This window comes from Schistocerca serialis, chromosome 5 (assembly GCF_023864345.2).
Source record: "Schistocerca serialis cubense isolate TAMUIC-IGC-003099 chromosome 5, iqSchSeri2.2, whole genome shotgun sequence".
Taxonomy (NCBI): domain Eukaryota; kingdom Metazoa; phylum Arthropoda; class Insecta; order Orthoptera; family Acrididae; genus Schistocerca; species Schistocerca serialis.
This window is the reverse complement of record NC_064642.1, coordinates 291,697,155-291,717,692: the sequence shown is the minus strand read 5'-3', so window position 1 is coordinate 291,717,692 and position 20,538 is coordinate 291,697,155. Positions and strand designations below refer to the sequence as shown.

Genomic DNA, 20,538 nt, shown 5'->3' with positions numbered 1-20,538 from the left:
ACCAAACCACAACAGTGCACTTCAGCCACACTCGTAATCACGGTCGTCATCGTAAACATGTCCCTGCAGATGCTGCTCGCCGACCGTGGCCCGTGTTTGTTACAACACGCAAGTGAACGTCGGAGGTTTCAAGCGTCAACTTTAGGTTACAATATCTCCGGATGTAATTAACATTTTGTAATGCAACAAACGGCACTGATTACGTATTTGTTTATATGTTCAGATGTGCTAACAAAACTAACTGGTTCCATTTAAAAAAACGTAGGTTTGTGTTAAAAAACATACTTCCGTGTATTTTTGTATGGTTTGTATTAAACAATTACACTAGCCCCTCTCCTCACGTTCGGTCTGTGGAATCGATTCGTCAGTATTTGATGTGGTTTACGAAATATATCCAGCGGTAAAGTTAGGTGACTCACCCTGTATTTGTTCGCCCGTTTTCCCTTCGGGCAGAGGACGTTTCACAAGTGCTTCAACTAGAGCTGATTGACCTATAGTGCCATACCCGCCTGAAGGACCGCTTTCTTATGTGTAACTTCCTAAAACTAAAAACCGTTCATTCCTTGGCGATAAAAATTTAACCAATTATTTGAGGTTAGCAGTTTCACGGAGTATTGTACCAAGCCTAGACAAAATCGTTTCCTCGAAAAAGAAAAACGCGTAAAATGTTAATTGTCTTCTTTAACAATGTTGACTGTAAGAATAAAAGAGCTTTGTAACTTAATTCCATTTTAATAAGTTTTCAAACTTTGGCAGTTAAAATTATTACGTACAAAACAGCAAACTAAGGATCCGATTTCTAAACTCTGAAAAGGGATGCAAAAAATTGTAGCACGAAGTATAACAATAAATACTTACTTGTAACTACTAACAGTAAGAATGATACTCTACGTCCCTTACACAAAAGTAATTCTAAAATAGAATATTTTGTTTACGTTAAATCTGACCGCGGGACAGTCCAGCGCAGAGCAGTGCTGTGCGATCTCTCTCTCTCTCTCTCTCTCTCTCTCTCTCTCGCTCGCTCGCTCTCTCTCTCGCTCCTATGGCGACACTAGTGACAGACGGTCGCGGACGGGGCGCTGAACTACACTGTCTTGCGCCCGCGCGGCGCGGGCGCGCCCGCCGGGCGCAATTCTTGGATGAGCCTGATGTAGATAGAGAGGTAAAAATAGACGCACATGCTTGGAATGACATGGGGTTTTATTAGAACAAAAAAAAAACGAAGTTCACAAAATGTCTGGTAGATGGCGCTCGACAGCAAAACGTCAGTGACTGAGCATGAGAATCGTGTATAAAAGGAGCTGTAATGAGAGAGAGAATCAGATGCGCTAGCAGTCGCAGCATGTTGACGTTACCTGAAAAGCCTCTTTTAGTGAAGCTGTATTATCAGAATGGGGAATGTGCTAGTTCAGCATTATGATCCTATCGCCATAGGAAGGGGATTCGAACGGGTGAAGGTCCGTTGACAGATGCAGCTGTGGCGAGAATGATTTCGAAGTTCGAAGCCACGGGTTGTTTGGACACTAGACCCCGTAGTGGCCGACCGAGCACAAGGCCTAATGTTTCTGAAACACTTCAGGAATAAACGGAGACTGTAGCGGGTTCGTCTATGCACGGGGAAGTCAGCGCTCGTGCAGTCGCACGTCGCACCGGCGTTCCATACACTACTGTTTGGTTGGCACTTAGACGTACCCTCCGATGCTATCCGTTTAAAATACATCGGCATCATGAACTGTTACCTGGCGATTTAGTGAAGTGGAGGACATTTGAGGTGTGGGCGTTTCAAAAGGTGGCGGAAGACGACGATTGGTTGAGTAACGTGTTGTGGACCGACGAAGCACATTTCACGATCCGAGGGTTTGTCAACGCCCACAACTGCAGAACTTGGGTTACCGAAAATCCTAGAACTTCGTGGAAACTCCATTCCACGACGAGAAAGTCAAGGTATGGGTTGGATTTACCACATCTACCGTTATCGGGCCTTTTTTCTTCGAGATAACGCGTGACTCTGATTTTGTAACTGCTACAGTGACGGGTGTGAGGTACACCGATATGTTGCAGGATCGCATCATCCCCAGCCTGGGTGATAAACAACTGCTGGAATGTACGATGTTTATGCAGGATGGCGCTCCGCCCCATATTGCACATGCGAGAAAGATTTCTTGCGTGCGTCGTTTGGTGATGATCGTGTGCTCAGCCGCCACTTTCGTCATGCTTGGCCTCCCAGGTCCCCAGACCTCAGTCCGTGCGATTATTGGCTTTGGGGTTACCTGAAGTCGCAAGTGTATCGTGATCGACCGACATCTCTAGGGATGCTGAAATACAACATCCAACGCCAATGCCTCACCATAACTCCGGACATGATCTACAGTGCTGTTCACAGCATTATTCCTCGACTACAGCTATTGTTAGGGAATGATGGTGGACATATTGAGCATTTCCTGTAAAGAACATCATCTTTGCTTTGTCTTACTTTGTTATGCTAATTATTGCTATTCTGATCAGATGAAGCGCCACCTCTCGGACATTTTTTGAACTTTTGTATTTTTTTGGTTCTAGTAAAACCCCATGTCATTCCAAGCACGTGTGTCAATTTGTACCTCTCTATCTACATTATTCCGTGATTTATTCAGTTTTCAAATTTATACAGACTTTTTGATCACCCGGTATATTTTGCCAAAGCTGTTGAGCATAAAACACACAAGACTTCTGTAGATAAACTCAAATTCTGTTTGAAGAACAAAGACTCACCGTGGCCTCTGAGATGGAGCTGAGACTGCTGGCCATGCCGCTGCCGGTGCCTGGGCTCAGGTGGTTCCTGTCCACTGCCTTGAGTTTCGCCTGGTCCAGCTGCTGGTAGTCAGGCAGCGATACCGTGGACAGCTTCTGGACGCGGATGTCGCCGTCATCCTGCAACACGGGGAGGCAAGTCCGCCAGCGTTACGCACCGGGACATAATCGAGCACGGCAAAGCACCTGGTAGGACCGTACGAGACCAAAGGTCAAAACTGCACTCGGGTGAAACAGTTAATATGCAAAACTGATGAAACTATTTTCCATCGAATTTTGAAATACCTTGCTGTATTATTACAAATACAAAAACGAAAAGGTTTGTATAGTATCTGTTATCTGTCAATAATACTCATTGAGCGGTATTAGATCCGCAGGACGTTCATATGTGTTGATTCTTACGTACCTACAAGCAGAATAATAAAGACCACAGCAGTAGATATGCGGATCATACATCATATCCGTAATTCTGACATTCTGGTTAATGTAATATTCTGGAAACTGTTTGAACGCTTTGTACAAGACTTGTATTCACATACCATATGTGATTTTCTACTTTTTTATTTTGTTTTTAGTGCTACAGTACTGTTCACATTCTTTAAAAGAAATTTTAGTTTATAACGCTCAACTAATTACTTAAAGTAAGTGTAACTGCAACTTTGTTTCAGTACATTTGTGTACGAGTATAGCTGTACGTAGTTTTTCTAACAGGGTTTTTATTTGGTGGGTAAATTGAAGACGATCTTAAAATTGGCCATAATCAATTCCTAGAAAGCAGTAAGAATAGCTACGTAATCATACTAGGAAGTTTCTTAAACATCCGCCTACACACAAAACATCACTTTCTAAAAAACCTGGACATGTTATGTCCGATTTTCTTTTGCTCCACAATGTAATACTGCTCAGGTTTAAAAGTATTTTTACTTAAGTTAGAAGGCTACGTAATTATTTTCTCATTCTTTCTTATTTTCCTTCTCAGTTGAGAGCCTTAGACTAAATCTTTATTAACATATATCTGACTCCACAACTGGCAGACATATAGTCCCTGCATATTAAAAACCGCGCAAAATTCTTGGAACTCAGATTCGTAAAATAAAGTCACAGCGAACTAGGTAGGGCGCAGAATTCTTTCCCTGCCAGATTTCATAACAGGGCATGAATATTTTTGAGAATTACATAGATAAACTTGCAAATAAAGGCGTAATTATCCACAAAAATCGCGGTGTAGTAATAATAGCGAAATAAAGCAAGACAAATTTATGTTAAGACGTCGTGGTATAAGATCTCGCAATTATTGCTGTCTTCAAAGCCTCTGAAATATTGAAGAGAGCGAAAATTTCTCGAAAAAATAAAAATTTGCTGCGAATTAAGGGGCTCCGGAAAGATTCAAAAGCATGAAATGTTCAATTTTTACTTTTATACATTTTTAAAAATCTACAGACGTTCCCCTTTCAATTGATATGTAATTTATTCACTTCAAAGGACTACAACTATTTTAAAGATATTTTTGAAATATGTTCTGCGCGGGCTTCATCTGCTGTGGCAAAGTTAAACTGCTGTCAAATGGTGTACTCATGAATCTACATTCTCATCATGTACATTTTAGTGATGTGAGAGAAAATAAGTGTTACAAAATAAGTGTTGCGGCTAACCTCTGATAGTTCGATATCCGTCGCTCGCTCGATTGTCATGTGTTTCATGTTTATTTAATCTTTTGTAGTCCTGAAAATATTCAATTCTGTTCATTTAAGTCTTTTTGGTTGAAGGATAATCATGGGCAAACGAAAAGTGACCAGAAATCCCCTAAGACTTTTAAGTAAAGAATAATTGTTGGAAAGCCAAAGGTATGTCTTATTACCATAACAGTAAAGACGATAACCAATTGTGTAAATTTAATCTTGCAGGTACATCCGCCCATTGCAATGAAAGTGAGAAAAAAAGTAATTCGCAGCGGAAGCTTGGTTCCGTTAGTGAAAAGTATGAATGTTTCATGGGCGAATCGGATATGGATGAAATATTTGATATGTCAGTTCTCAACAGAATTTTTGCAACTGTGTAAGATGTATTCAGTGTAGTGGGTCTGACTGGACTTTTGTATAAAAAATCACTTAGGACTCGCCAGTAAAATGGATCTAAAGTGTGGTAAGTGTTCCACATGACCACCATTTGCAACAGTGTTGCAGTAACTATAAATGAAGAAAAGCGTAGCAAAATCTATGAACACAACATTAGATTTGCTTACGCCTTGTGTACCATTGGTAAGGGTGCTATTGCAGATGCAGTTTTCTGTGGCATGATGAATCTTCCAAATCCCCCAACCAAGTTTATGAATTATAATAGATTTATAGTGCCAAAAGTAGAAGATGTCTGTAAAAGAATCTATGAAGAAAGCTGTGGAAGAGGCAGTAATGGAAATCAGTGGTAACGGACACTTGCCTGCAGCACTCATTGGTACCTGACATAAACGGGGACACACAACTCTTCATGGTGTATTATCTACCACCAGTATAAATACAGGGAAAGTTTTAGATGTAGCAGTAACATCCAAATATTATAGGTGTCCACAAAAAATAAAGGTATCCATGAAAATATTTCACAACTAACTATAGAGGCAGTAATGGAGGATTGGAAGTGACTGGTGTTGCTAGTATATTTCAATGTTTTGTTGCGTGTGATGAAGCACGATATGTGAATCCCCTTGGTGATGGTGATTCTAAAAAGTTTCAAACATATTAAGGATCTGAAGCCCTATGGCGATGATATTGTAGTGTAGAACACACACAGATTTGATGGGATGAAGAAAGCTGTTTGGGCTCTTTTTCATACTTTTTCAGCCAATGAAATTCCCCATCATTTCTTGTGCCCCAAAGGAGAAAACATTTGGTGTACGAACAACAAGGGATTGCTAATTCATGAAGTACACAGATAAACATAGTCTGCCTGATGCGGTAATGGAGGTGAGAGTTAGCAGCAACTGTTGAAAAAGTGTGTTCATGGAAAAACTCAAAATCTCAAAGAAAGTGTAATTAGTGTTACATGGTCAAGAATCCACAAGACTGTGTTTGCTAGAACAGAAATACTTCACTTTGGTGTGTATGATGCTGTTGCTACTTTCAATGACGCCAACGTTGAAGGTGCAAAGTATTTCGAAATATGGCAATGAAGAAGTTTTCAACAAGGTACGAACGATGCCTGCTTTAGACAAGGAATATCTTCGGGCTGCTGACAGGGCTGTAAATAGTCTAGAAACAGAAGCAAGAGTAAACAGGAGGAGGACAATGAGGAAGTTGGAGGAAGAGTTTGCAGAAGATGAAGATAATCCATCCTATGAACCTGTACTGTACTAAAAAGGCAATACAAACATTGTCGCTCGATTCCCTAAAGTTTTTCTCACACAAATTAGATGTTTCCTCCAGGGTCTACCAAAGCAATTAAACCAATTTGTTTCAAATTTTCAGTAAATGTAACAGTCTCTTCCGCTTAACTTAACACAGCCTTTCATAAAAAATCTGTATACTGTTGAATCTATAAACAAAAAATGCCACAAAAAGTAGTGAATTTTCATTACAATAGAAAAAATTAATCTCTAGCAACTGAATTCAAATTTTTGAAAATCCGCGTGTTAAATTGTACCTCATACTCCAATAAATAACCTGTAAAAATTTCAACTTCCTAACTCAAATACTTTCTGAAAAAGCATGGAAGATAGAGCTTTCGGGAGTTATCATCTGAGGGTGAACAGGTAAGACTGAGGAGGAATGAACTGTACAGAGTACAAATTACGGAGTTCTGGTTTAAGAAAAATTAAGCGTAATCAAGGTTATTACGAACGATAGCATCAACATATTATCAAATTTTGAAAAGCCTAAGTAAAGAAGGAGGTATTTAGCTCCACAGGGAACTATTTTATTCTAAACGCCTTAGTCAATTAAGTTGGAAGACGATGATTGGTGCCGACGATAGAGCCTTTCATCACCAAAAGAGGAGCGCTTCTATCAAATATTCACACAGAATCGAAGAAGGTTTTATGGAACTCTGCTTCATGAACACAGAATTGAAGGCGCGAGAAGATCTGCGAAGAAACAATTTCATTCATTGTGTTACAAAACAATTTTAATAATTACACAGTATAAAATATACGACGAAGTCTAACGAAGACCATTACCAGAAGGGAGAGTTTAATTTTACCTTTAATAACGCATCCAGGAGTACTTCACGCCAGACAAGAAATTAAAGGGAAAGACAGTAGTTATATTTATGTCAAGTAGTCTGCGGCCTTGGGTGTAATGGGACAGTAGAGATGAAAACATTAAATTAATTCCGAAACACTTTTTTCTCCATCTCTTACGGAGCTCCTTTAAATAGATTTTAAATAATATTGGGACCATAGAGCATCACCGTCACAGTCTTTGAGCGCCACAGTCTTTGAAGACTCGCAGTGGCAGGGAAACTAATTTTTCTACTGTAACCCTATGAGTACAGCCTCCACAACTTGCATGTGTGCGATGCGCCAGCATTTACCATTCTGCTCCAGTCTATTTCGTGGTACAGTCTTTTGGAGATCCACATATATTAAATAATTCTGTGCGCTATTACGTAGTAGTTACTCCGCAAAATTCTGTAAATACCCCATCTAAAATATCCCATACGAAACCATCCCAAGTGCAAATCTGTTATAATCTTCTAATTATTGAAGTCACAAAGACTTCTCGATAGTTGTTACAGTCCTGTCTTTCAATCTGTTTTTATAAACAGAACTGACTATAACTTCATTCTATATGTCTGTAACTGAATGTCCTAAGTTTAAGTTGTAGATTCTCGTCAAGACCTCACATAGCACCACCACTGCTTCGTTTACTAGCTCGAAATAAAGGGTGCAACAGATATAAGCTCAGATACTTCTACTGGTAATAAGGACGGTGTACTGGACAACATTACAGCCGTTTTTACGTCATTTGCAGACTAATAATTATAGCCATTACAGATCATACGGTTTTAGGTTGGTTTGTAACTGTAAGTACATGTGGCAAGAGCAAGTGATTAATGCTTATTTTCACCTGCGCAGTAGTTGAAGTGTGGGCGCGTGGAAGCAAAACAGTTTGCATGTACTGACAGGCGTAGCGTACTTAGTGATGCAGTACGACCGTGCAGAAAACATCAAGTCATATAATTTGTGACGTGTTTGTGGGAAGATTGTTTCGACTCAGAGAAAAACAATCAGAAGATTGATGTGTGTATATATTAACGTACCACATATAAAAATAACTGCACTTGTACCCGTAACACATTGTTTAAGGGTTATTTGTAAGTACCTATTACAAGTCAGACATTTTAGACACATATCAGTGGATAGAGCATATCCCCAAGTTTCTAACTGATATCACGTGTGCTCAGTGTGGGCGCCCTTTGTGATTTGGGAAACATCAACATGTGTGTGCAATTCATTAAAGTCATTTACACGAATTACCTGGGAAGACGCGATAACAGCCCTCTTTGTCCATAGGGAAACGAAATAGATGCGATAATACAGAACTGTCCCCATCTTCTAAAATGCTTGGCCCCTAGTGCAACTACGCCACAGCACTTATTACGTAAATAAACTTAGAGAGATATTCTGTCCGCTAATATGCGTCATTTTTCTGTGCATTTGTAGTTTTTGAAACCTCAGAAACACGTCAATAATGCTATCTATATATACAAGGCGAGCTCAATAAATAATGCTACGCATTTTTCCCTTGGCCAGTTTTGGTTGAAAAAATGCAGCATTCAGCCCCTACAGTTTCGTAAAGTCCCGATTGGTGGTGGGGCTATACATAGCCTTCAAAATGGCGTCTGTAACGGAATTCCATTCACAGCAGAGAGCTGGCATTGAGATTCCTTTGGAGGAAAACCAGCGCGTCACAGATATTCATAGGCGCTTGCAGAACGTCTATGGAGACCTGTCAGTGAAGAGAAGCACACTGAGTCGTTGAGCGAGGCATCTGTCATCATCGCAACAACGTCACGCAAACCTGCCCGATTTCCAGTGTGCCGGACATGACTCCTGCAGTTTAGGCGAGCCGTGCCGGTTCACATCAATCACTCGATCGCTACATGTGAGTAAAGGGATACGATCTTTGGTGGCTCTCCGTGCGAGGAGCTTTGGCTGGCACGAAGATAGACAGAATTTGCGGGCCGAAGTGGAACGAGCACTTGCTGGGCGCGAGGCCGGTTTACCTTCGCCATCTGGAGCCGATAGTAAACAACTTTTGCAGAGCACAGACCTCATCCTGCCAAGACGGTGTTTTGGGTTGGCTGTGGTGGCGATGGGACTCTGCAAATTTGCCTGTGCCTAGCGTGCGGAGATTTTGAGTGCCACTTTGCTACCCATTCATCAAATATTTTGGTGAGACTCTTTCCGTGGCTTACGAGCCATGTTTCTTAAAATCGTAGCACTGCGACTAATTTCTCCTTCCCGGATGGTCTACTGTGTTTACTGCTTGTGGGGGCCAGAAGTGCTACCTTAATGGAAGCAGTTGTGTTTCATTACAGACGTTAGTCGCAATTGTTTGTGAAATATATGGATGTTGCGTGGCGTATGTTACAGAGCTAGTTGGATTAAATTAATCAGAATGGCCTTCTTTAATTGGTCATATTTCAAGGGGCTGACCGTGGATCATGTTGAGGGCTGAACTATGCGTTGTTTTACCTTTTAAATACAGCGAAGTTTAATTTAATCAGAGAGAATTTTAACTGAAATCACTTTAATAAAGCATTTGCAAAACATCTTAGTTTGGTTAGTCTAATTTAATAGGAGTGTCTTTCACTGTAATCATGTTAGTTAAGCATTTGTAAAACATTTTGGTGGGGATTTTCATCGACCCACCCTGAGAATTTCCATGGTAAATTCTGCTAAAACTAGAACGTGCTTTTTCTTTTTAGTTGGTATTGGTAGCCTGGTAAACAAAGTTTGACAAATGGGATTCATTTGCTGAACTATTTGAAGTAGTGGATTTTACGTTAGTAAGAGCTGCCCAGTACGTTACTTATGGCTAGTGTCTTACTGCAAAGCATGTTAAAAGTCAGCAAATTTGATTTTTATTCCATTTTAAAATAGTTTTAAGCACAGTTCCTGCTGCGTAATTAGTACAAGTAACTGTTCGTCGAATAATTTTTGGGGCACGTAAGCTTTATGGAATGAACGCACCACCATTTGATTACGATCCAGGTTTCAGCCTTTTATGCCTTTTACAAGTGATTGAGTTCATGTAATTAAAATATATTGCAGGACATCAATTTTAATCACATGAATTGAATCACTTAAAAATAGCATGAAAGGCCGAAACATGGAGCCGAAATTAAATAAACAACAATGCAGTCAAATGACCGTGTGTTCATTTAAAAATTATTGTGTGACTGTTGCTCAGTAACATTAAAAACTGCTTAGGCTTTATTTGGTTTCTCATTTCTGTAATAGCAGTGCTACCCAGCTGTTAAGTGCTTAATTGCTTATCATCATATTCGCTGATTGGGCAGATGCTTGTTATTTATTTATTTATGTTTGGCTCTTGAATGCTAACATAATTAAATAAGTGCAGCTCTTCATGAAGTAGTGCGCTGTTTTCTAAGGTTAGTTCTTAGTCTGTTGTAGTTTACGTATTATCGGACCTGCCTAGTGTACCAGCACCCCAGCCCCAAAGGGTGGCGAGTTCACACCGCCCACTGACCGTCGGGTTATCTCGCCTATACCTTCTCCTGGTTCTGAGCTTACGTCACTAACGGACGTGATGCATCGCGTGGGTGGCTCCTGTGGCTGCCAAGTCTGCAGCAATCATTTGAGATTTTATATTTAAAAGCTAATTGAAAAATGTTAAGGTTTGATTATTAATATGCAGCTTGGCTGACTTCAGATACCCGTTAATGATTGACAAATTGCTTAGATTCTTAATTGTTTAAAAGATGTTTTGCTAACGTCAATTGCAAATCTCATTTTCTCTTTACTGTTCGATAAGTTTTTTAATTTCTCACTTGTTTTTAAAAGCTATTTATAGAGGTCACGAGGTTGTTGACTTTTTATTTAAATAAAAGATTGCCGGCCGGGGTGGCCGAGCGGTTCTAGGCGCTACAGTCTGGAACCGCACGACCGCTACGGTCGCAGGTTCGAATGCTGCCTCGGCATGGATGTTTGTGATGTCATTAGGTTAGTTAAGTTTAAGTAGTTCTAAGTTCTAGGGGACTGATGACCTCTGAAGTTAAGTCCCATAGTGCTCAGGGCCATTTGAACCATTTTTTTTAAATAAAAGATTACGCATGTTTTCAACTGCGAATGCTGCTTTCGTGCCTTCTGGTCCAGCCCTACCTCTCAACAGCCTATTAGCCTAACTACATCCAATTCAGTTGGAAAGTACAGATACTCTCTTTCTAGGTGCTCGACGGTTCACAGTCACACACGTCGTTGCTGAACTGGAAGTCTCTGTTGGTAGTGATGACACTCGTCCACCAGCTGGGGTACTCAAAGATGTGTGTGTGTGTGTGTGTGTGTGTGTGTGTGTGTGTGCCCGCTGGATTCCTCCCTGCCTGGCAGAAGACCATCTTCGAGGAATTGCTTGCGCGTTACAGGGCTGATCATGGTATTTTCTGTGGAACGTCCTCACTTCGAATCAGGAACAATACGAAATCCATGGTGCCACACCACCTCTCCTCTGAAGACAAAGTTCAGAGTCGCACCCTCAGCCGCCAAAGACATGGTGACAGTCTTCTGAGAGTTTCAACGTGTTACTCTGTTTGATTTACACCCTGATGGTGCAACGATAAACTCTGATTTTTACTGTGCTACCCTCAAGAAATTGAAGAAACAACTTAAGATTTTCGTCGCCACAAAAATGCAAACAAACTTCTCCTTTGACAACGAAAGGCCTCACACAAGTCTGCACACCTGAGAGGAGCTCTGGAAACTTCTTTGGAATGTTCTTCCTCGTCCAGCCTACAGCTCGGATCTCGCACCTTCCGACTTCCATCTGTTTAGGCCAATGGAGGATGCACTCCGTGGGAGGCAGTACGTGGGTGAAGGGTAAGGTATTGACGGAGCAAGGCGTTGGCTGTGACGTCGACCAGCAGAGAGGTACCATGCGAGGTACCACGCTGACATACAGGTTCTTCCGGTAAGCTGACGTAAGGCCGTAGCATTGCACGGAGATAATCTTGAAAAATAGGGTTTTGTAGACAAAACCGTGGGGAATAATATGGTATATTGGAATCCTAAATAAAACCAACCTGCTTTCAAAAAAATGTGTTGTGTTACTTATTGAACACCCCACGTGTTACCAGCGCCTGGTGCTTTACTATTCTTCTTATACATCAAGTTTTTAAAGATTCGATCAGGTGTTTTTGGTGGGGTACTCCGCTTTCTCCAGTCTTAATGCACTGCTGATTGTAGAAAAAAAGACAAGTTCTCACTTTTATAAACAACCAACATCGGTGCTTTGTGCATTTTTAAATACTTATCGGACTAACCGCAGTGTTGTCTATATTTTGCATTCTCGCTGTATCGAAGGCATTCCACTCTTTGTTTGCAGAGGAATTTCCCATGTTCTTACTTGTTCCCTCCCCACTTTAGAACAGTTAAGAGGATGTCCCTTATTTTGGGGCACGTTGATGAATAATCGAAGCCCTGAAAAAGAAGACATGGTTCAATTTTTTCCGTCCAGGATGCCATTTAAGTGATGATGGGAGCGCTCCTTTTCAGCTGATTCTTTGGGGACAGTGGTAGGATGTGGAGTGTTCGAGGACATGGCTCAGGAAATCTGTTTGTGGACTGCGTTTGGTGGGGTGATGCCTGTCTGTGGAGGCCTTCGTGACACCTACAGCATACGGCGGAAAGGAATTGTCGTCACTGCAGATACGTCGTCCGCAAGTTGTCAGGCAGTACATGAGGGATGGCAGCTGTAAGATCTTACTTCTCTAGTGTCATAGGCCGTCTTGAGTGAAAACCGAATGTCCCACTGACTTCATTTTCTCTGGGATGGCGACATTCAGTTGTCTCCAGACGACATAACATTGTTGTCATTTTCTGTTAAACGTATATGGAAAATTCAGTTAGTGCTGCAATATTTTTTCTAACGCCCTGATTTCCGAATGAGGAGGTTACTGACCGTCCGTATGGTTGGTGGCACGATGGTGGAGACGCTGCGCTGCTGCAGGCGCTGGGCCTTGGGCGGCCCCGCCACCCCGGCAGCCGCCGCCGCCGCCGCCGCCGCCGCCGCCGCCGCCGCCTCCGCCTGCGCAGCCGCGACGCGCGCCGCCGCCCCCGCCGTGGCCGCACTGGAGCGCGCGCGCCGCTTCTTGCGCGGAGGCGGCACCGGTGTGGGCCCGATAGACTCGCAGTCCTCCGAAGTGGTGTCCTGCTGGCGTTGGGGCGGCACCTCCAGGTCGGCCGACTGCCAGCCGGAGACGGCCACGGCACCGCCCCCGTTCAGCCTCCGAGGCGTGTGCACCGCCGGCAGCGGCACCGACCTGAGAACACGGCCAGCACAGCTCGAGTAAGCGACGTACGTCGGCACTGAGACCCCTTTTAACAAAATGATGAAAGACAACACTGCTTGTGTTACTTTTTTATCTTTTTCTTGCTGGTTTGGGCGCTCGCCACAAGTCATCTTCAGGTCCAGATCTAACGATTGCGAACCGTATTTCGTCGTCAGGACAAGGCACATTTTTAGCTGAAGATGACTTGTGGTAGGGTTCGGTAGTGCCAATAGGAAAAATAATAAACATAACGCAGTCCCTGTCTGTCTTTCTAAATGAACAGTAACAGCTCCAATACCGACTGCTATCGCTTTACACTTGCTACACCTGTTATTTACTGTTTGCTTGAACCCATAGTCCTGCAGTATTCTGTGTCTATTTCACCTATTCGGCACGATAGTGATTCATACATGTCATTTTCAAGCGATAGATCATTATGAAGTGTCGTTGTATCGAACTTATTAACTCCTGTCCTCGAACCAACAATGTTTATATATTCCATGTGTGTAATAAGACATTTGAAAAATGTCACAAATTATGGACTCATGGTGGAAATTACGTGCGCAGCCTATATGGATACCACAGCAACTATTACGTTCTCTGGTATTACTGACGAAGACTCCATGCAATAGATAAACATAGTTCGCAAGAGGATACTGTCATCTTAAGAGGAACAATATTCAAACTGTATTGGACACCACTGGTAATTGTTCTGTTCAGCTTCCGAAATGGAACTCGATACAAATCAACAACGCGGTATGAGAATATGCTCTCATCATCAGGCTGTCTCTCGAAACGGGTTGTTGAATTGCGTTAAATAAGATTAAAGTGTTTGAATGCTAGTAGTTATTTCAAATAAAAAATTACCACAGGTACCTGAAAAGCGAATATGGATTATGTGAAACTATTTTAGACATGATTCTGAATGACGAAGCATAACTGAGTTGTTTACTTTACTCCAGAGGTACTAATTCAGACGGGTAAACAGAACACTTCTGATGAATTTGACGGAGACGAAAGTAGACACTGTTAGACTAAACCCCTGAATCGGGTTCCAACACGTCCCCTCTCCACTCCCCTCCTCTCTCCCTCCAATGCACAACACTTCCGACCCCTGTTTATATATATATATATATATATATATATATAAGCTTGACTTCTTGACTTACTTCAACTCTGACTATTCGCGGTTTACCACCAAAGAGAATTCACACGCCAGCAGCACATTTTCAGATCGTGTGCCTTGCACGTTTATTCTTACTGTAACTATTATTTATATTATAAGTAATGAATACATGAGCTGAAATAAAACCATCTGTACCTATTACAGCCATTGTTGTTGAGCGAAAATACTAATATTCTCCCTAGTAAACGTAAAGTTTACACACACTGACGGCAATGGCCATTCACTAATAGGTTTTCTACGGAGATAGCCATTTCTTAGCTTTCTACCGTGAAATTATATTTAAAAAGTTGTTGATCAGAGTCACGTTACCAAACAAACAAACAAATCGAGTAAAGACTTGGATAGGGCAAGAAGACTGCTCCCCACAGCGGTGTGCCACACGGTAATAAACTCTACTGCTTGCATTTACTAAGCTGAATCGATCAGTTCGTAGCTCTGATTACCACATGTTTACAGCAGCCCAGCCAAAACAGATCTTCTCCGTTTTATTGCCAGCAAGATGCCTTCTATTGTTGCCTTCGGATTATTTAATGGCCTATTAATCGTCTTCTCCGTGCCACGAAGAATAATCGATTGTCTATTAACAATGTACGAGTTTGTTCAAATGGCTCTGAGCACTATGGGACTTAACATCTGTGGTCATCAGTCCCCTAGAACTTAAAACAATTTAAACCTAACTGACCTAAGGACATCACACACATCCATCCCCGAGGCAGGATTCGAGCCTGCGACCGTAGCGGTCACGCTGTTCCAGACTGAAGCGCCTAGAACCGCATGGCCACACCGGCCTGCGAGTTTGTGCAAACACCTGAATATTATGTGTGGACAGGGAGATTAAGGGTAACATTCGACATCACAATCGATATCTATACGACTGAAACGGGCTGAGATGAGTTAGTAGTAGCTGACAACCAAATGCCGGAACATCGAGTTCAAAGCTAGCACATAACTTTTATTACAGCAGATACTCCGCTGCAGAATGTAATTATAGACGATCACGAAGCTTTGTTGGGTGTGGTATAAGCACTTAGTTTTCACAACTTGATTCCTATCATACAATGATGATCCAAAACCCTATGACTACCACCCATCCCTAAATTTAATACCGCCTGGTGGCGTTACGGCCGCGTATGCGGTGAGGTAAGTAAACTGTGCAACACATTTAAAAGGTCATTGCGATGGAGAAGTTTCAGATTTGCTTAAAAAGTGCTTAAACCTTCTTCTGTAATGGTGCAAAAACGTGGAGATCTGCGATGTCACCCTCGTGCTGGCGACGCTTCAAACAGAATAGTGTCGACACGTGCGAGAAAAAAGCCAGAGCTCATAAATTGAATCCCATGCATTTCGGGGTCGTAAACGACAAATCGCAGTGTGATGAGCGACAGAACAACCTTCCTGATAACCTTTAACACTCCTGACACCACCCATACAATTTAACCTGTCTTTAAGTAAAGGGTGGGCTTGCAACCGCACTGAGCACTCTAGCACCCTTTACAGTTTTTGCTATGGTGTACAGGGTGGAATCACAAAGGACCGTTAAAAACCATTCGACAAAATTTGAATGTGATCTTGAAACAACAAAGGAAGCTAATGCTTTTTCACCTTTACTATTTCGTTCCCTCCGGTGGCGTGACCACGGTGGAAAAGCGGTGGGGGGGGGGGGGGGGGGAGGCGATACTGCCACATGCATGAATAAAACGGCAGAGGGTCCCTCTAAGATTCTAGATCTCGCAGGTCGGCAACACGGCAACACGCTTGCTGCCACCCCCATTCCTTTGTTGAGCACTTTGTAAACGTACCTGTACAGAGACAACAGATGATGGAGTCTTAGGTTCGTACAGGCATGCTAGGCTGCTGCTCTATCCCCGAAGACAGACTTAAGGCTATATGGAATGCAGTAAACGAGCGACAAGACAACCAGCCAGAGAAAAAGACAACTTTTTTACTGAACGTAATGGAAGGGCTATAAATGATGAATGACATGTAACAAATCCATTCAACGATCATTTCTTAAATATAGTAGAAAGCACAGGGTCAAACGGTTCACGAGCAGAATCACAACATTAACTTTGCAACTATCACAAAATTCAGTCATACGAATGTATCCTTTTGAAATTAAGGAAACAATGCGTTCTCTCCAAAATGAAAGCTCATCTGGTTTTCAATAGAGTACTCAAAATTTGCTCCCATGTAACAAGCCCAGTCTTATCTGAAATATGTAATGCATCAGTAACTCAAGGCATTTTTCCAGAGAGACTGAAATATGCAATTGTTAACCCCTCTTTATGGAAGGTGATAAGAGAGGTGTCAATAATTGCAGACCTGTTTCAGTGCTGACTTCATTTTTCAAAATTTTTAGGTGATTTACTCCAGAATAGTATCTTACCTTAGAAAAAATAGTACGCTTAGAAAATCACAGTTTGTGTTTCAGAAGCGTTGTTCTACTGAGAATGCACGTTCAGTCACCAGATTCTACAAGGATTGAATAATAAAATAGCGCCGGTTGGTATATTCTGCGACCTCTCTAAGCAACTCACTGTGTGAGTCACAGCCTTCATCTAGATATATGTAAATGCTCTCCCGTTAGTGCACAACAAGCAGAATTATTCTTTTTGGAGACGACACTATTATTGTAATCAATCCAAGCAAACGTACAGAAACAGAAGAAACGATAAACAAATTTCGTAAAAGTATCATTGGATGGTTTTCTGCGAATGGACTCACCCTCAGGTTTGAAAAGAGCCAACATATCCACTTCTGCATATCTAGAGGTACTACACCAATGATAAGTGTAGCAAATGGTGATTAAATAATAAATAGGGTGGAAACTTCAAAAATCTTAGGGATCGATATTCATGAGAATTTAAATTGGAAAAAAGACATTTTGGAACTTCTAATACAACTTTGTTGAGCCACGTTTGCGCTTAGAATCATAGAAAATTTGGCATATTATCACTCAATAATGTCATATGTAATAATGTTCTGAGTTAAATCATCTTTAAAAAAGAAAGTGTTCATTGCGCAAAAACATGCTGTACGAATAATATATGATGCTCATCCACTATCATCTTGTAGATATCTGTTTAAGGAGTTGGGCTTTTCGACTACGGCTTCACAGCATATTTATTCTGTCATAATGCTTGTTATAAATAACCCACTACAGGTCAAAAGGAGCTATCAGGTACGTAATTACAATACCGGAAGCAAAAATTATATTATTACTCCACATTAAGGTTGTCTTTAGCACAAAAAGGTGTACACAATGCTTCAACAAAAATTTTTGATCGCTTACCCAGTGATGTAAAATGTCTGACACACAGCAAAGTAAAATTTGATTACAAATTGAGAAAGTTTCTCCTTGACAACTCTTTATAGGTTCTTTCTTATTAAAAAAAAATGCGTTCTCAGAGGGGTGTTAGGGGTTTCCTGCGTGCAGGCGCCTAGGAATCGGTTTGTCTCCGTACAGTTACATTTTTAAAGTGCATAATAAACGTGGGCAGGTGGCACCGAGAGCGTTGCGAAACTGGGTGTTCTTAAAGGAATCCTTTACCATATTATTCACACATGCGTCAATGTTGCTCCCTCCTCTCCGCCATCCCTCGTGATACTGCCCCAGGAGAGCACGAAATAGAAGGGCTGAAATAGTATAAGCACGCTTTGCTGTTTCGGGATCACATTCAAATTCCGTCGAATAGTTCTGAACGGTCTCTAGTGGTTCCACTCTGTATACCAGAGCAAATACTGCAGTCCCACTACACTCCAGAGGGCTGCGATCACGTTCAGTGCGGTTGCAGGCCCACAATTTCCTCAGAGAGAACAGTTGAATCGTCTGGGGGCGGGGGAGAGGGGTCGGGTGGGGGTGTCAGCAGTGTCAAAGATTGTGAAGAACGTCGTCCTGTTGTTCAATATCATGAGAACTAACGTTTTGGACCGGGAAATACGTGGTATTCAACGCTCGAAGCAAAGAGGTGCTTTCATTGACGTCCTTTGCGCTGCCCCTGAGGCCTTTATACCCCTTACTCATGAGAAACCCGTGCGGTTTCAACGCTTGGTGTCGCGGTCCTGACCTCAAACGGAGAGAGGTCAAAGGAAGGGATGAAACGTGGATAAGAGGGGGTGTGATGACCTTCCCATCATGTGACACGACCACGGTGGCGTTGGGCAGAATTGTGCTCAAATTTAGTGCCAACGTGACATCGTTAAGCTATCTTACACTTCACGTGACGTAGTGAACTCTGGCTTTCTTGTCTCGTGTGGACACCTTGGTGTTTGAAGCCCAAGTTTGACGTTGGAGGGCGCCACGGTTTTGCACCATTATAGAGGAACGTTGTAGGCACCTTTCATCCAGCGGTGAACTTCTACGGCGTAATGGAGATGATTACAATGGTTTCGAAGAAGTGACCCTTTAATTGTGTCGGGCAGTATATATAAGTGGAGCAGAGAAGAAAGGGGAATGATTCTAGCTGTGGTACGAGCAGCAGATGAGGAAATCCCCCGACATAAGTTATTCTGTCGAAATGCAGGCTGTTATCGCCAGGTGTCTAGAAACAAGCAACTCGGGAACGGCGAACTGGACGACGGTCGGCGTGCTAGTGTTGTGAGCATTTGTGCAAAGTGGTTGGAGGACGGGGAAACCATGAGTACGCGGTAACATGATGGACGCGAGCGCTTCATCACGTGGAGGTTGGAGGTTTGACCGCTCTGTAAAATAGTACAAGCGACGATATGTGACAGATCCAGCTGTGGAGTATAATGCTCGTACAGGCACAAGCGTTTCATAGCACACTGTTCAGTGCACAGTGTTGAACACAGGGCTCCACAGCAGACAACTCCTGCATACTCCCATGTTAACCCAACGACATCGTCAATTAACATTACATTGCTCAGATGAATCATGTCACGGAGGCTCGATGATCGCCTCCGGATTCACCGTCCTGCAACATAAGTGTCCATGTTCCAAGGCCAGAATCGTGCCACAGAGACTTCACGATCACATAGCGAACTCACGTTTATCTCTTGGCCATCAACTTCGCTTGATCTTTAACCGATGGAACACCTATGGGACGCTATCCTGCACCAGCATCGCACCCACAGACCTCAGGCTTACGATTTGTGGGAACTGCCTGACCTGTGCGTGGACATCTTGTGCCACATACCTCTCGAAACTTAACAATGACTTGTCAAATGCAGCTGTTGGGGGGGGGGGGGGGACATCAACGACAGTCAGAGAGGAGAAAACTACATTTCATTGTGGAGAAAGGTGGTTTCACCATTTAAATAAATACTGTATTATTATGTGTTTGGCTCAAATGGCTCTGAGCACTATGGGACTTAACTTCTAAGGTCATCAGTCCCCTAGAACTTAGAACTAATTAAACCTAACTAACCTAAGGACATCACACACATCCATGCCCGAGGCAGGATTCGAACCTGCGACCGGAGCGGTCGCGCGGTTCCAGACTGTAGCGCCCAGAATCCCTCGGCCACCCTGGCCGGCTATTATGTGTTTATTACGACTTCAAAATTATACACTGCTCTTGTTTCAAGGAGTGGTGGAGGGGGGGGAGGGAGATATAGAGTTTCCTCCGCAGCGAAATGAAATGACTGGGTCCTCGAAGAAATTCATTCGAATAAGGCACAATGACGCTGAACATTATATTAAGTGCGGCCATCTCTTTGAAACTGTATACACGAGAGGACTTCAAAAGTAAGTCACACATATTGTTTCGCGCTAGGACTATTGAGTTACAAAAGTGACGCTTTGTCAGAAAAAGAGTACATGTTCCCGATTTCCTGCAGACTGTCTTCTGCTTCAGTATGGATAACAGGTCTATCACAATATAGGTATGAAATGATGCGGCAATTGGAAACGTTGTCCAGAGTTGAAGTACACGGTACAGTACGATTCATGGGGACAAAGCATCTATATTGCACATAGGTTCACCGTGAAATTCTGGCAGCATATGGATCAAATGCAGTATGGCGTCCAGCCATAGTGGAACAGTGCCAGCTGCTTGACGAATCCCACACAGACGTGAGTGATGCTCATCGGGAAGGAAGGC

The 20,538-nt window shown here is 42.4% G+C and overlaps 1 protein-coding gene across 1 annotated transcript in view; it reads right to left on the bottom strand.

The window, feature by feature from the left end:
* The window catches only part of LOC126481559 (uncharacterized), a 44,442-nt gene extending 31,419 nt beyond the window's left edge, over positions 1–13,023 (bottom strand). Inside the window, exons 1-2 of the mRNA XM_050105401.1 lie at positions 12,921–13,023; positions 2,752–2,910 (exon numbers count right to left, since the gene is read on the bottom strand). Of these exons, the coding sequence (XP_049961358.1) occupies positions 2,752–2,787 (36 nt within the window). The 5' untranslated portion in view covers positions 2,788–2,910; positions 12,921–13,023. The remainder of the gene's footprint in view (positions 1–2,751; positions 2,911–12,920) is intronic.
* Between the last annotated feature and the right edge of the window lie 7,515 nt (positions 13,024–20,538).